This window comes from Camarhynchus parvulus, chromosome 2, assembly GCF_901933205.1.
Source record: "Camarhynchus parvulus chromosome 2, STF_HiC, whole genome shotgun sequence".
Taxonomy (NCBI): domain Eukaryota; kingdom Metazoa; phylum Chordata; class Aves; order Passeriformes; family Thraupidae; genus Camarhynchus; species Camarhynchus parvulus.
This window is the reverse complement of record NC_044572.1, coordinates 24,329,546-24,344,266: the sequence shown is the minus strand read 5'-3', so window position 1 is coordinate 24,344,266 and position 14,721 is coordinate 24,329,546. Positions and strand designations below refer to the sequence as shown.

The 14,721-nt window shown below is 39.5% G+C and overlaps 1 protein-coding gene across 1 annotated transcript in view; it reads right to left on the bottom strand.

The window, feature by feature from the left end:
- LOC115901451 (probable acyl-CoA dehydrogenase 6) overlaps nt 1–14,721 on the bottom strand; it is a 75,498-nt gene that overhangs the window by 49,225 nt on the left and 11,552 nt on the right. The window contains exon 2 of the mRNA XM_030944125.1: nt 13,845–13,975. Within this exon, the coding sequence (XP_030799985.1) occupies nt 13,845–13,975 (131 nt within the window). The remainder of the gene's footprint in view (nt 1–13,844; nt 13,976–14,721) is intronic.

Below are 14,721 nucleotides of genomic sequence, written 5' to 3'. Positions count from 1 at the left end.
TTCTGCTTGACCCCTAATTTTTCTTCAACATATTAAGGCTGTATAAAATATGTATAAATGCAAGGCACAGCTTTGAAAGTGGATTTATAAAGATTTTCTTAGAAAAAACAAACCAGTGAAGGCTTTGATAATATATTCAAAAGAAGAAAAAAAAAACACTCAACAATAATAATGTACCATCTCAAAGCAATACAGAAACACTCTATTACCAGCGTGCAAAATATATAGTAAAAAAGCACACCTGCAAAAACAGTATAGTCATTCTTCTCATGGATATCTGAATATATGCAACATTGCATTAGCCCACAAGTGTAGAGTGATGAAAAATGAATCCGGTGTGTAACCTGACAACAAACAGAGAAACAGTGAGAATAAATACCTCAGTGAAAGTGGAAGATGGAATGGAATTTTTTTCTATAAATATTTATGGCATCAGTGATGATCACTACTCTGCCTGCTGACCCAGCAAACAAAAAATAATTAGACTGTGGTGGTTTTTGCCATCATGTAGAGGGAAATCCCATCTGAGCTCCAAGTGCTCTGCTCCCCCCATTCTGTGCTCAGGCTTTGACCACCAGCTCCCCACTCCAGGCTCTCAGGCTGCAGCCAGGAGAAAGGCTGGGGTGTGTGGGGCAAGTAGCTCTAAATGAAGCTGCCCCAGCTGGGCCTAGGGAGTGGGCAGCTTCAGCTCACACCACATTTCTTTTCTTGATGGCACACATATCTTGTCTCTCTCCTCTCACCCACTAAGGACTTTCTCAGACACTCACGAACTGCTTATCTTTGGGACCTCAAATTAAATCTGGCTGAGCTTCGTAATATCCCAAAGCATTAATGAAACTGAGCACTCAGTAGTTTTTTTCAGAAACAAACTCTAACCACATCACAGCTTCATAAAAACAGCTTTCAGTGTCCCTCCCTTGCTTCCAAAGACCACTGCTGCAGACCAGGTAGCACTGGTGTTATTTCATCACAGGTATCACTCTGCCCAAACTTTAAAAACTTAGAAAGGGGGCATGGTGACATCTGCCCATCCCCTGTGTGACATCTCCATGAGTGGCTCAGGGAGCTTTCCTTTATTACAGAGAAGTTGCTTTAGATGTCTCCTGCCCTTTAATCCAGGGCTTATTAAAGTCAGTGAGGATGCTGCCTTTAAAATCGCTGCAAGCAGCGATTGCCACCCGCCCATCATTTCCCTGCTGGGCATTGCAACAGTGCAATCATTCTGGGAGATGGGAGGTCTGCAGCAGACACACACCAGCACAGACTGACTGATCTGGTTACATGCTTCCAGGCAGCTTGAAAGCTTTAGTAGAAACCAGCAAGGAAAGATGTTCTAAGGAGGCAAACAAAGAGGAAGCATATTTATCACATAATTTCCTCTCTCTCATTACAATCTCAGTTTTCAAAGAACTAAAAGTGTAAGTATGTCCCTAATTCTCATTGATGTTCAATAGAGCCAAAACCCAATAACTAGCACTCAGGCCTTTTATTGCAGAGGTTATTTAAAGAAAGGTGATATTTGACCTATAGCAGCTAAAAAGCCACAGACAAGCAACAGGGATGCTAAACGCAATTATCCAAGTCTCAGCCAGCAGCCTGAGTGTTGAAAATACTGTTGCATGAAGAAGATGTATGTTGACATATGGTTTTAACAGATGAACAACTTTAAACCACTCTTGACTATAATCCCTCCAGTTTCATCCTTTGCAGATGACACACATCTCATACACCAAAAAGAAGAGCAGTGTTTGGATTGTGCTTTCAGCTTCACAAACATAGTGAGTTCAAAGCCTGTGTTGAACGTGGGTGTTTTCATCTGGCCCTGTGCTTTAGAATGACTTCATATCATTGAGATATTTTTCACTCTAAATTATGCCCTGATTGGTGCAATTTGTTACTTATTAAAATTGCAGCTGACCATTAAAAATGCATTTGTGGCATTCCTCAATTCTCCAGAGTCAGCTGAAATAAAACCACCCCTGCCAAGTGGTTTCACAGCATGACACCTGAACAAGAACATTTTCTACTATGTTCTTAAAACATTCACCTTTTTTTCTGAAACTTACCACCCTCACAACAAAAAAACCCCAAACAATCTTGACTCAAAAACATCACAGACAAGAGTGGGAAGGCTGGTTGAACGCTGAACAGGGATGTTGGGAGATGCTGGAGGTAAACACTTCTCCACAAGGTTCATCTGTTGGGATCTTTCAAGTCTTGGACTACAGTAACTCCCTCAGGACTGTCCGAGAGCAAGCACAAACCATCCTGATCAGAAATCTCCTGTCTCCCACATTCATCACAGCTACCTAGACTCCCAAATTTAGGGTTCATTTTCTGGCTCTGCTCCAGACTTTGCCATCTCTGCATTTCAGCTCCCAGCTGTGAAGCCTGGCTCCCACCATCCACCCAGCATCATGGACCTGGTTACACTGGTGGCCTCTAATACCCCAGAAGTGTAGCTCTTGGAGCAGGCTGGTGGTTTATGTGCTTTGGGGTTTTTTTGTTTTTTTTTTTTTGGTGTTTTTTAGGGTTTTTTTTAATAAGTTGGCATAATTGGAGATAAAAAGGAAACATCTAAGAGCTTGTACCACTCCAAAGCCAGGGATAATTACAAAACATAAGTCTTACCTCATCACTGTCTATTTCATATTTTGCAACTTTAGCCACAGACAAATCAGTGGCCATATTATGTTTTGATTTTTCCTCTTAATTGTTGCCTAATTTTCTTATTTCTTTTTAAACAATACATCAAACAAATTACAATCCTTTTCTTTGCAAGCTTTTGTTTATATTTGTATGCCTGTGAAATTAACTGTGTAGAATCATAGAATGTTTTGGCTTGACCTTTAAATGTCATCTAGTCCAACCCCTCCTGTGCTGAGCATGGGCTCCAACTAGATCAGACCTCTGTCTAACCTGACCTTGAATGTTCCACAGCAGGGACATCTATCACCTCTCTGAACAACCTGCTCCAGAGCTTCAGCACTTTGATTGTAAAAGATGTTTTCCTTGCATCTCATCTGAATCTACCCTCTTCTAATTTAGAACAATTAATATCACTGCAGGCCTTGCTAAAGAGCTTGTCCCCACCTTTCTTATAAACTCCCTTAAGGTACTGAAAGACTGCAACAAGGTCTCTCTGGAGTCTTCTCCAGGCTGAACAACACCATCCCTCTTGGCCTTTCCTCATAGAAGTGCTCTGTCCTTCTGATCATCTTTATGACCCTCCTCTGGACTTGCTCCAACTGGCTCAAATCTTTCCTGTGCTGAGGACCCAGAGCTGGATGCAGCACTGCAGGCAGGGTCTCACAAGGGCAGAGGAGAGAGGGACAATCACCTCCCTTGACCGGCTGGCCACATTGCTTTCTATGCAGGCCAGGATACTTTTGGCTTTCTTGGCTATGAGTGCACATTTGCCAGGTCAAGTCCAACTTTTCATCCACCAGTACCCCCAGCTGCAGTGTTGTTCTCTACAAGACTACTCTCATATTTACAGCTCGTGGATATTTGAGACTCAGAGAAGATCTCAGGTACTGTTCTGACCAAGCTCTGTTATGACCAGAAATTAATGATTTCAATTAATCCCTTTATTATTATTCAGCAGGACTTACATTTAAATTTCCTTTCCTCCTAAACTTACTTAATATGCTTCAACAACTACCTCTAAGGATACTCCCTTACAAGAAATTAAACTCCAAAGCTTTGTGATTGTTTTTTGAATGTTGTCAGTTCAAACTTAGTATTAAATTAAAAGCTGTTTCATAATGTTAAAAAGAATGTTCTGTATAATAATCTGCCTTCGGATGGTACTTTTGTATAATTAATGCCACCTTTCTGTGCAACCTTTTGTGTTCTAAAGTTTATTCTGTACTCCCACATGGAAAATTAGATCATTCAGCATGTGGAGGCATTTACAGAATACAGCTCACAACTACCCATTGAATAACTAAAACAGTGAAATGAAGGGAAAATTATGTAAAATATGAGCTATTTTTTTCTTTCAAGCACTACCAGTGTCTTCATTCAAATGACAGGAAAGGAGATGATGGTAGATGATGGTGGTCTCTCTCACTGTGAGAGCCCACCACCCTTCACATGTGCTGCTTCATCTCTCATCAGGACATGGAAAGTCTCTGCTGGAGGTTTTTTCCGCCTTTTATTACAGACAAGCTAATTACAGAGCTCGCTGGAGTGGTGGGAGAAGGGAGCAGGTTCAAGCCCCACATCTCCCAGCCATGTCCCCATACCCACTCTCTATTCAGCTTCTCCTGACTAAATCCATCAATGGAAGGCTGTGCACACCACAAACACACATCTACCCACATCCTGGCAAAATATTTTAAAGCCATGCTGGAGAGCCTATCCACAGAACTCAGCATGAACCCCAGACAGCTTAAAACTTAGAGAGAAGACCTGAGGATGCCTCCTGAATTATCATCATGCAGGCACAAGGTACAACATAGAATGGGCCCCCCTCTCCACCTTCCACACTCTGCTGTGCATTTTTCCTTGCAGAAACCACACTATGCTATAGGTTTAGATAGTGGTTGCTGAAAAGATAAAAATCTCCTGTAATCTCATAATTTTAGTTTTTTCATCTTAAACTGTTTCCAAGTCTGAAACCTGGGAGCAATTAAAACCTGTCAAACCTTTAGCAAGATCAAAGTTGGAAGATTCTAATCCTCTGCATTTATATGTTTTATGATTCAGACACCTAACTAAACTGCTTGAAAAATATCTTTAGAGAAAGTCCAATTCATTATCTTCTGCTCTTTTTCCAGTTTCCTAACAGAAAATGGATATTTTCTCTCCCTTCCCTAATTTAGCAGGCAGCACCACAGAATCTGTGCAGTAGCCAAATTCTGATCCATCTCAAAGATGATACTCTGAAATCCCTGGAGCTGCTTATGGGTTACACAATACAGCGGCTTTACAGGCCAGCCAGTTCTTGCACAATCAGTTTGCAGAAGCATGTTCAGTGGGCATCTCCAAAACTCAGGATTCCTTCTGTTTGAAATGTCCCATCCAGCAGAACTTATAGCATCTTTCATGTGCATTAAAGATCTGCTGGTGACTTTAAGCTGATGATGAAGCAAACTTTTCAAAGATCAAAATACTCATCCATCTTCTAGGAAAGAAGAAACTGGACTCTCTGTAGAAAGAAATAAATGCAAAAATAGAATAAAGTGAAATTAGTGTCTTGAAAATAGTTACAAAGTTCTACCGGAAGGAGCAAAACATTTCCTATCAAAAGGAGTTGTATGTAAAGAATTTTACTCCTGGTGTTTGTTTCCTCTTGTATTCTCCTCTTGCCACATCCTCTTTTGGGGCTATGGGATCTGATGACACACAGTTTCAACCTGGGCAGAGATTGAGGAAGGGATTCCCAACATTGTGTTGGGAAGGACATGGGGTTAAAATGTAGGAAACTCCCTTTATTCTTGAGAGAATTGGGTTTATTTGGACATCTCATTAGCGTGGTGCCAGGGAGTCCAGGTGAGACCTGTCCAAAGGTAACAAGTGCATAATTGTTTCCTTTATAGGTCCAGCAGCCCACAGGTTTTACAGGAACAACCAGAAGGTACAGCTTACACAACCTTTCCCATGCAGAAGCATATAAAAGAATAATACAATCCACAAAGAGGTCAGAGGATGCATCATGCTCAAATACTTCCCAGAATACAAAGATGCCAAAATCTCTTCTTAAATGCAGCACTGCTACAAGTATCAGCTGCTATAACTATTTTCTTTTAATAATGCAGAACCTGACATGTGCACAATATGAATTAGTGTAAGGCTTTAGAAACAAATAAATAGAAATTTTACATGGTTCCTTTTTGTTCTTCCAAACAACCCCAAGCACAGTGTCACTGTGTCCCCAGCAAAACTGTCCTCCCTCCATGGTGCAAAAGGACCTGGTTAAAACCAAAATAAAAAACAGTTTCAGTGTGATTTTTTTTTAATCATGTGCCAAGTATGACAGCAGCCTTGTGCACAGGAAGCATCTGGACACACTGGAAAGAATTTCCTGACCAGCTCTGAGTGACAAACTCAACTAACAGCTCTTTTACACCAGCTGCAGAAGAGCAAATTGCTCTCATGCTATTGCTCTTGGGGAAAAAAAAAAGGGTGGGAGGGGAAAGAGCCCCTCATTATTCTACCTAAAACAACCAAACAATCAAAGACCAAAAACACCAGAAAATGTATTCAGAGACCTTCTTCATTACTTTTTTGCAAAATATTTTTATTGTCTTCAGTCCTTTCAAAGTCAGTTAAAATAGAAGAAGTAGCAAATAGAATTTGTTAGGAAAGTTACACAAGGACCCACCAGAACCCTCTCAAGAGGGAAAAAAACAAGAAGAAATAGATGAGGCTCAGTGGGAAACGCAAGTAGATAGAGGCGGCTGAAAATAGTTAGTAAGATTTAGAAAATAAATATGGATAGTAGTAAAAAACATGTTCACAACCATTCCAACATACAAAGATGGAGAAAAATACAAAAATTAACTTGGCAGTGCTGGGTTAATGGTTGGACTTGATGATCTAAGAGGTCTTTTCCAAACTTTAGGGTTCTGTGACTAATTAAAGGCTTAATTTCTTAGGTTGTGGACAGATCCTGAACAAGTCGAAATATGTATTGTGAATGTTTTTGCCAGGCTTAGACTCCAGCACACGGAGCAGTGCTAGATGTGCTATTCAGGGGGATTTGGTGAGGCCACAGAGTACAAGAAGCTGTGAAATGGTGTATTCACCTGCTAAGTGAGCAGCTGATGATCAGAAATACAATTACTTTCCCCGCAGTAACTGTGGATGGTGCCACCATCTGTATATTTATTTAATATTCTCTGGATTCCTGTTAAACTTTGCTCCTTATGATTTCCGTGAAAGGAGTTTCACTGGTTATACATAATGTAAAAAGGAAAAAAAATCCTTTCAGAAGGATTATTACTCACTGATCTTCTGCTCTGTTGAGAGACCCCTCTTCTTGAATAATAAAGCAAGGGTGAGAAGAGTCCCATTCATTTCATCTGACACACAGTATAGGAAGCAGAAGAAACTCTGACTAAAGTCACCTTCAGTGATGCCACAAAAAACTCAAATACTTTCTCCTGTGATACACATTCATGGGAATTTTTCATTTAATCCTATCTTTGTTCCCCCTTTCAGGTGTACAAGTGAAGCTGATTTGTAAATGGTTGAGGCTCTGGGCAAGTGCCCATTTTCTGCCAGTTCTCAGGCTCAAGGGGAGTGCACGTACAGAGGTCGTGCTGTTCCAAAGGTCCCATGCAAGAAGTTCCTGCCCTCCTCCAGAGTCATGCCACGTTCCTGGCTCCTGCTGCCCAGCACTGAAGGTATCTCCCAGGGCAGGCAAGACCACAGAGCAGGTTTGTAGTCTTATGGAAAATTATAGCTACTGCACTAGAGATAATAGGAATCAGTAATTCTAGGCCACCCAGGAAAGGCAGAAAGAGAACAAACAGACACATTCTTCATTAAATACACTGTCCTGCAAGAAGAACTTTGTTTATCACAAATGGCTTCCCATACCTCTGCTTAAGAAACAAAACAAAGGAGAAAAAAAACCAAAAAAAAACCCTGACACTGAGATCTTACTTCAAAACTTTTTCTGTAAAACAGAAAAATTAAATTTCAGTGTATGTACAGTTCTGGTGATTGGAAGAACACTTTTCTTATCATTTTGTCTCTCACAGTTGGTCCACACTTCAAATCTGTACTGACATGTAAGCATAAGAGATGCATTTATACTTTCAGAAAGCTTTTAAATTATGTCATTTATGTCTATGACAAATGTCGAGAATCTTGAGGCTGGGAAAAGACAGTTATGTGTAAATTGGACATATTTGTAATACCCAGGTTGTTTCAGTATAACCTCATTCACTGGCCAAGCTTTGTCAAAAGACAGTCTTCCTATTTGATCTACAGAAGTAAAGAATAAGCAAGACGCCTCTAATAAAAACTTCCTGAAGTTTTTATCAGAGTTCCTGTCTTACCTGATAATGTCTCAATCCCTACATTCTTTTCAGGTATTATATTATTTCATATTTCTTTAATATATTCAACTGTTCTCTTTAGTGTACATTCTTCTCTTATACACAACTATAAAATCAAGAACATCAGATTTTTATCAGATATATCTCTTTGAAAATCCCCAAGGGCAAAATTTCCTACAAAACTAGAGGGAAGTCAAGCACAACAGAGGACAGACTCTCTTGCCCAGCCCAGAGTAGAAAAGGGGCAGAACAGCAACAGCTGCTTGTAACAGTCTCATCTAAGATTCTAAGTGCTCCAAGTCAGATTCAAGACACCTAGCACTTCGGGTCTGACAGTTTGTGCACAGCCTGTGATTCACAGAAGGGAATTTGGCATGGCAGGTCTGCTGTGAGAGAAATGTGTGTCAAGAGCTCAAGCATTAATTGCACATACATAACTGAGCATTTGCTACCAGTTAGATGATTCTAGCTTTCTCCAGGAAAGAGACATTTTAAATTGCCTTCTCAATATAATTTTGACATAACCTGTACACATACCAGATTTCAGAAATTCCTATGTCTGACCCCTAAGGCACTGTTATTAGCACACCTGAACTGCATGAAGTACTGCTGTGATCTGCATTACAAGCCACAAGCGTGAGGATTTGCCTTATCTGAAGCACAAAAGCAGAATCCCAGGAACTAATCTGATCCATCTATCAACAACACATTTAAAGGAAGATTATCTCTTCTGCAAAGACTGGGTGTCCTTGAGTAAGTCAGTTCTCTGCTGGCTGCTATTGATAGCTGAACAAGCTGTTCCCAGAGGTACCACTGCATTTCCCAACCAGCCATGAAGAAAAGAAACAAAACCATTTCCCAAGTCAGGTTCACAGTTAAAGAAAAACCAAAGGTGAACTCAAGTGCTCATTTCTCTGTCTGATCAGAAATACCTGATGATCTCTGAAATGCAGCAAACTGTCCCCCACTTACCATTTTCAACTGAATTTCATCATGCTCTTGCAAGATACTAGATGGGACTTGAGTAGTCAGCATTTCACAACATTGGAGGAGGGGAAAAAAAGTCTCAACTACACAAAACTCAGGTGTATATACACATACAAAACCCCGTTTTCCTGAGATTTCAATCCAATCCACTGACTTAGAAGGTCCAAGCATCTGAAATTTCTTATACTTATCTGATCAAGGTCTCCAAACCTCTGCCACACATCACAATTTTTGTCATCAAATTGATTCAAATAAAGCAGTGACTGATTTGGTCTACTGCTTTTTGAAGGCCTATCAAAATTATTTCTTGATTGCAAAACAGGTATAGATTATAGCTGGTAAACACTTGAGAGTGTTGATTTATTGGTTCATTGGTGTCTGAAAGCACAGCCCAAAGGCTTCTCTTGCAAACTTTTAGAGGGCATCTACTATTTAGTAATGATTATTGCACTCTTTTGTAAATGGGAAAAAGATCAAGCAGTTGATTCAGCCGACTATAATTAAATCTACTAAACCAAGAATAAGCACTGCAGCTGGTCCACTACTGCCATGCAGGAACAGCTTGGGGTAAATTAATTCACTTCTGACAAATACATCGCTCCTAATTCTATCCACAGAAGCACCTGAACACCTTCCATTTACTTTCTAAGTTATCATAGAATCCTGTTTCACCTGAACTACTAAATCCCTTTCTCGTTATTGCTCCTCCCAGGTCCTTCTGTGCTCATTCTGTGCAATCACAAGGCTTAGTATTACAGAAAGGGGAAAAAATAACCCCATATATTTTTTCCAAGTAATTCTCCATGCCCAAACCCTCACAAGGTCTCATTTTACCAGATAAATATATACTTGCAAAGAAAACAACAGAATTAACCTTAGAGGATAGTATAGATCTATATTCCCTCCCCGCACTGAACACAGAGACACTTGTAATAAACAGAACTTCTGAAGGGAAGGTATCCTTTTCCAACTGCAGTGCAATCATACACTTGAAACATTATTTTAGTTTTATTACATGCTTCTCTGTCTGAAGTGACAAGAAGGTAATGATTATTGCTTTCTCCAGTCCCAAATCTGCCGTTTGTCCCAGCAGTAGGGGGAGGGGACAGACAGTGTAGAACTACACTTTCCCATCCATGTGCAAATTGTACCACAGTTACTTAATTTTCCTGAAATATATAAGAACATATTTTCTACGTTCACTGCTAGGTGTCTGACACTAATAAATGAAGGCTACTATTTGGACAAACTTGTCATAATTACTTCTAGATGCTAACACATTTCACTGAATATCCCTACAGTACTGCCAGTGTAAACACTAACACCCAGAGCAGGCATCATTATCCCTCATGTTTCACAGTGATGCCATGTGAATATGCAGGACAGCAAACTGCCCTCCCACAAACCCTTCTCTCCCATCCTTTACAGGATTCCTGTGCTTTTACATCGGCTGATAAAACAACTTTTAATCATCTGCATTGGCATATGCAGGCACACAGTACATTTTGAGCCTGCATTCTTGGCAATACATCCTAAAATTTAGCAACAGCCAAGGCTTTGATTCATAAGCCATAAGATCACAAATAACCACACAGATACTTTCCACTTTTAATGCAGTATCTCATCTAATCTGCACATAGAACAGTTTAAAGAATATGTCTTGCCCACTTCCCTTAGCAAAACAGACAATGGCAAACTACCAAGACTGGTTAAATATTTCTGCTGCCTGCTCTAATATTCTCTGCCCTTAGTTTTGGGACTGGCAGTAGCTCAGTAACTCAGAATTTTATAATTTATGAAGAAATACACAGTAAATATAAATGAAGAATAATAAATATATAGGGATGTTGGTTTTTTCTTCTAAATCCTGAATGAAGTAAATTTATGCACATTTTGCATACAGCAAAAAGACACTTTTTATGCATGAATGATATTCACTTTTCACCATGTATTTTACTAGTAGGAAGAATCTTAACAATGTAACAGAAAACAAACTCTTTCCTAAGGAAAACTAACATACGCACTATTTTTGAGTCATGTAAAGAATACCAGAGCAGAGAAATTGTTCAAAGAGAAGACTCTTTCTCTGGCAGAGAACTGACCAGACAGTAAATTAAATCTACTGATGATCTTAAAAATTCTCCAATTATGGGTGCATGTCTGAGCTTTGCCCACAGTGTTTACATGACCTCCAATGAACATCCTGAACTACAGCCAATATTCACTAGAACCAACTACTGTGTAAACAACTGTGAAAAAATATACAGGAAAAGCTTTTTCAAGTTTGTAGCCTGCAACTGCATACAGTGGGAATTGATAGAGCTTTTGCAATACAAATAGTGCCCCAAATCAGTTCTCCACACAGAGAAAGTTTCCAGTGATAAAGGACACATGTAAGGCACGTTCTTTTAAAAACCTGACTCCCATGAAGCAGCTCATTGTTCATAAAGGGAATGGGGCTTATACAGGAAAAAGTCTACTTTCAACAAATCTAAAATCCAACAGATGTTTCCTTCTATCTAAGCAAAACAAGTTTGTGACCCATTTCTGCCCAATCAGAAAGCTTCAAAATTATTTCTGCAGGGAAAAAACCCACCGTACTTGACAGAAGAGTCTTGGAAAACAAATTCAATAAAACTTGTATTTCAAAATAGCAACTATTACTAAAGTGAATTAACTTTTTAAAAAAAATCAGTGCTCTTTAAAGAGAATGTCTTATGATCTGGATTTGAAGAGATACAACATGATAATTTTGGTTTGTGAAAGTGAAAGTAGGGCTGTTAACTCACAAGTGCTCTGCATTGCAATTGCTCTCTCCAAATCAATTTAACCTCCCTTCTCCTGCAACACCCCTCCAAAGCTCCTGGCTGCTCTTGGTTTCTTCAACTTTCATAAGACTTCTCCTCCTCTGCAAACAGCAACTGAATAACAGAAGTGGATGAGCAGAGTATAGAAGTGGATCTTTAAATTCTATTTTACAGTATACACTAATCATACAGCATGCCTAAGCACCGTGTAGAAGCGTAGAAGACAAAGAATTTCAGGCTTTGCCAAAGTTGTGCAGTCACATACACTGTGTTGTTACACAGCTTACTTTGACTTACGATCAGGAGAATGTTTCAGGACTTTCAAGATGTACCTGGTGGCATTACACCACTACAGAGCAAAGCTGGATCTGGTGCCATCCTGTTGCACAACTGAATGCTGCAAAGACAGCAGCTTCCAAGGAGTTGGTGTACTTTCTGTGCCCAACAATACTGAACTGAGATGGATCACAGTTTGCTGAGGATTTTATCAATTTTTTACACCTTTTATAAAATGTAGCTGCAGAGGTCAAATAAATTATATTAACAGCTAGATGCAAACATCAAAGCCAAAGTTAAAATAGTCTTAAATATGAGTATGACACATGTAATAAGTGCATGCAACTTTCTGTGCCACCTTTACCTCCACGAGTCCCTTCTTCACTGGATTTTACTCCAGTTATTTCTTGTCCAGATATTTTGTGAATGTTATACAAAGTTCCTGCCTCTGTATTGTTGTATGTGCAGCACCTTCAGCACTGAGGCTGCTTAACCCAGCTGAAGCCTCTGCATGCCCTGAGATGAATATAAGAAGGCAGAACTGAAATCTGCTAGCCATGCAATGCACCATTATTACACCCAACACGAATATCAGCAATGCAAAGGAGACCCACTGAGATGCAAATTCAAATCTGCCTATCAAACAATTATGGCAGAAAGTAGAAGTGGTTTTCTCTCTCCCCCAGTAATCCTATTTGTCCTTTAAATAGATCTTGAGCATAATCTTGAACTGTCAGCATTTCTGTAAAGAAATACCAGCTCAGACCTAATTGGATTTGTCAGACAATCACAGCCCAACAGTTCTTTGAGATCTAACAGCTGAACAGCTGTGGGACAACCTTCCACATTATAAGAATTTGAGTTCATTTCAGGAGGGAATATTTCCTCTGAAATTAAGTGATAAAAAGACATAATTTGTTGCACAGAATCCTGTGCCTTAGCAATATCATGATGTGGTGTAGCATAGCTGAGATTATGTGAGCTACCCCATATAGAAAATTATCTGCAGTTAACTGTTAAACACTTTGGGCTGCTCTGAATGCAGGAAAATGGTGGTAAAGAAAATCACTGAGAATTGTGACTTGAACATGTAACAGCAGCGTTTGAAAAGAAAACAAGTATATATTATATCACATATTAAAAAAATAGATAGCAGTATAGGTATCTTAGCTGAAGAGCAGAAATACTTCCTATTCCTCTGGACTTTTTGGGTCACCGACATATATGAACATACACACAAAAACCTGCTCTCTGTGTCATCAGCCTCCTATTCTGTTCAGGCTTCTGTGGGCTGGAATAATGCATTTTAAAGACAATCTAGGGTATAATGGCCAAAAGGCCACACTATCCTCATCCTTTGAAGTGACGGAGAGGATGCATGTTCAGGCAGTACAATAAGCCAAATCTTAAAATGCTTCCAATGCCTATAAATTGTGGCTTCTTTAATCAAGATCTGGATTATTTCATATGTATCTGGATGCAGAAGAAAAGTTCTTATACAGATTTTATGTTGAAAATTGAAGTGATGTTCATTTCCCTAGTTTTAAAATAATAGTCATACAGGTTTTAACACTTGTATTTAGAAGAATACCAACTTAAGTACAACAATGTTATTTTGTGTATTTGCAGAGTTGGTAACTCTGTATGTGACAGGAATATAAGCAAACTTTGCACTGAATTCCAACCCATGCTTTGACCTGGGGCAAAAGCAAATTAATCTTTTGAGTCTATCATCATTAATAGTCAGGAGTTACACACTCGCCTAGCTGTTGGCTTATCCACACCAAGGAATCCAGCCTGTCCCAGGATTTTAAACACCTTATGTGCTGGGAACTGTCCTTCTTCTTCCCACTTATCCACAAAGGGATTAATCTCCTTGTCAATGATCTAGATTTGGAAAAAAAAATTGTACAACTTATAAACACAGGCATCCTGCACAAAAATTTTTGACTACTTTCACCTAAAAACTGCAATTCAAGAAGAAAAAGACAAAACAATATACAGAGAAAAGCCCATTAATTTTCTTACTTCCTGATGGATATCCTTGTTTTCCACTCACCCACAACTATTACAACAAATGTAATCAGGCACATGTAAATAATTATTTTAACAATTACTACTAGAACAGGCCATCAGGGCAAATTTAAGCCTCTAAGGTCTATGAAAACGGCTGTTTCCCTCATTATTTGTTACCTTTTTAGGTACAGTTTCTAGAAAGTGACAGGAAAGGAAATCTGGATTATCCTCAAAAGAACCTTGGCAAAAAAGGTTGATCTGTTCTTGATGACCATACACATTTCCAAGAAAGTCAAGTAGAAGAGAATAATTTCCTCTCCCTTTGCCTGAAACACTCTCAAGGAAGTTGGTGCTGTTTGGAGCATGTCAGTATTTAGACTTCCCCAGAAGTCTGACAGAACATGTACTGGAAAAGTACGACCTTCTTCCAGAATTGATAATATTCCAAATCTAGTCCCTGAGCAGCTCTTGTCTGTGCTACTGCTAGTGCTGCACACCTTCCAAAAGTCAGTGTCTTGAGCTGCCTGACTACCATCCTTACACTGCTCAGGCTGCAGTGCTCCCTTCCCTTCCCTTTGCAAGCAAAACACATCTGCAGTACAGCCACTACATTCAGC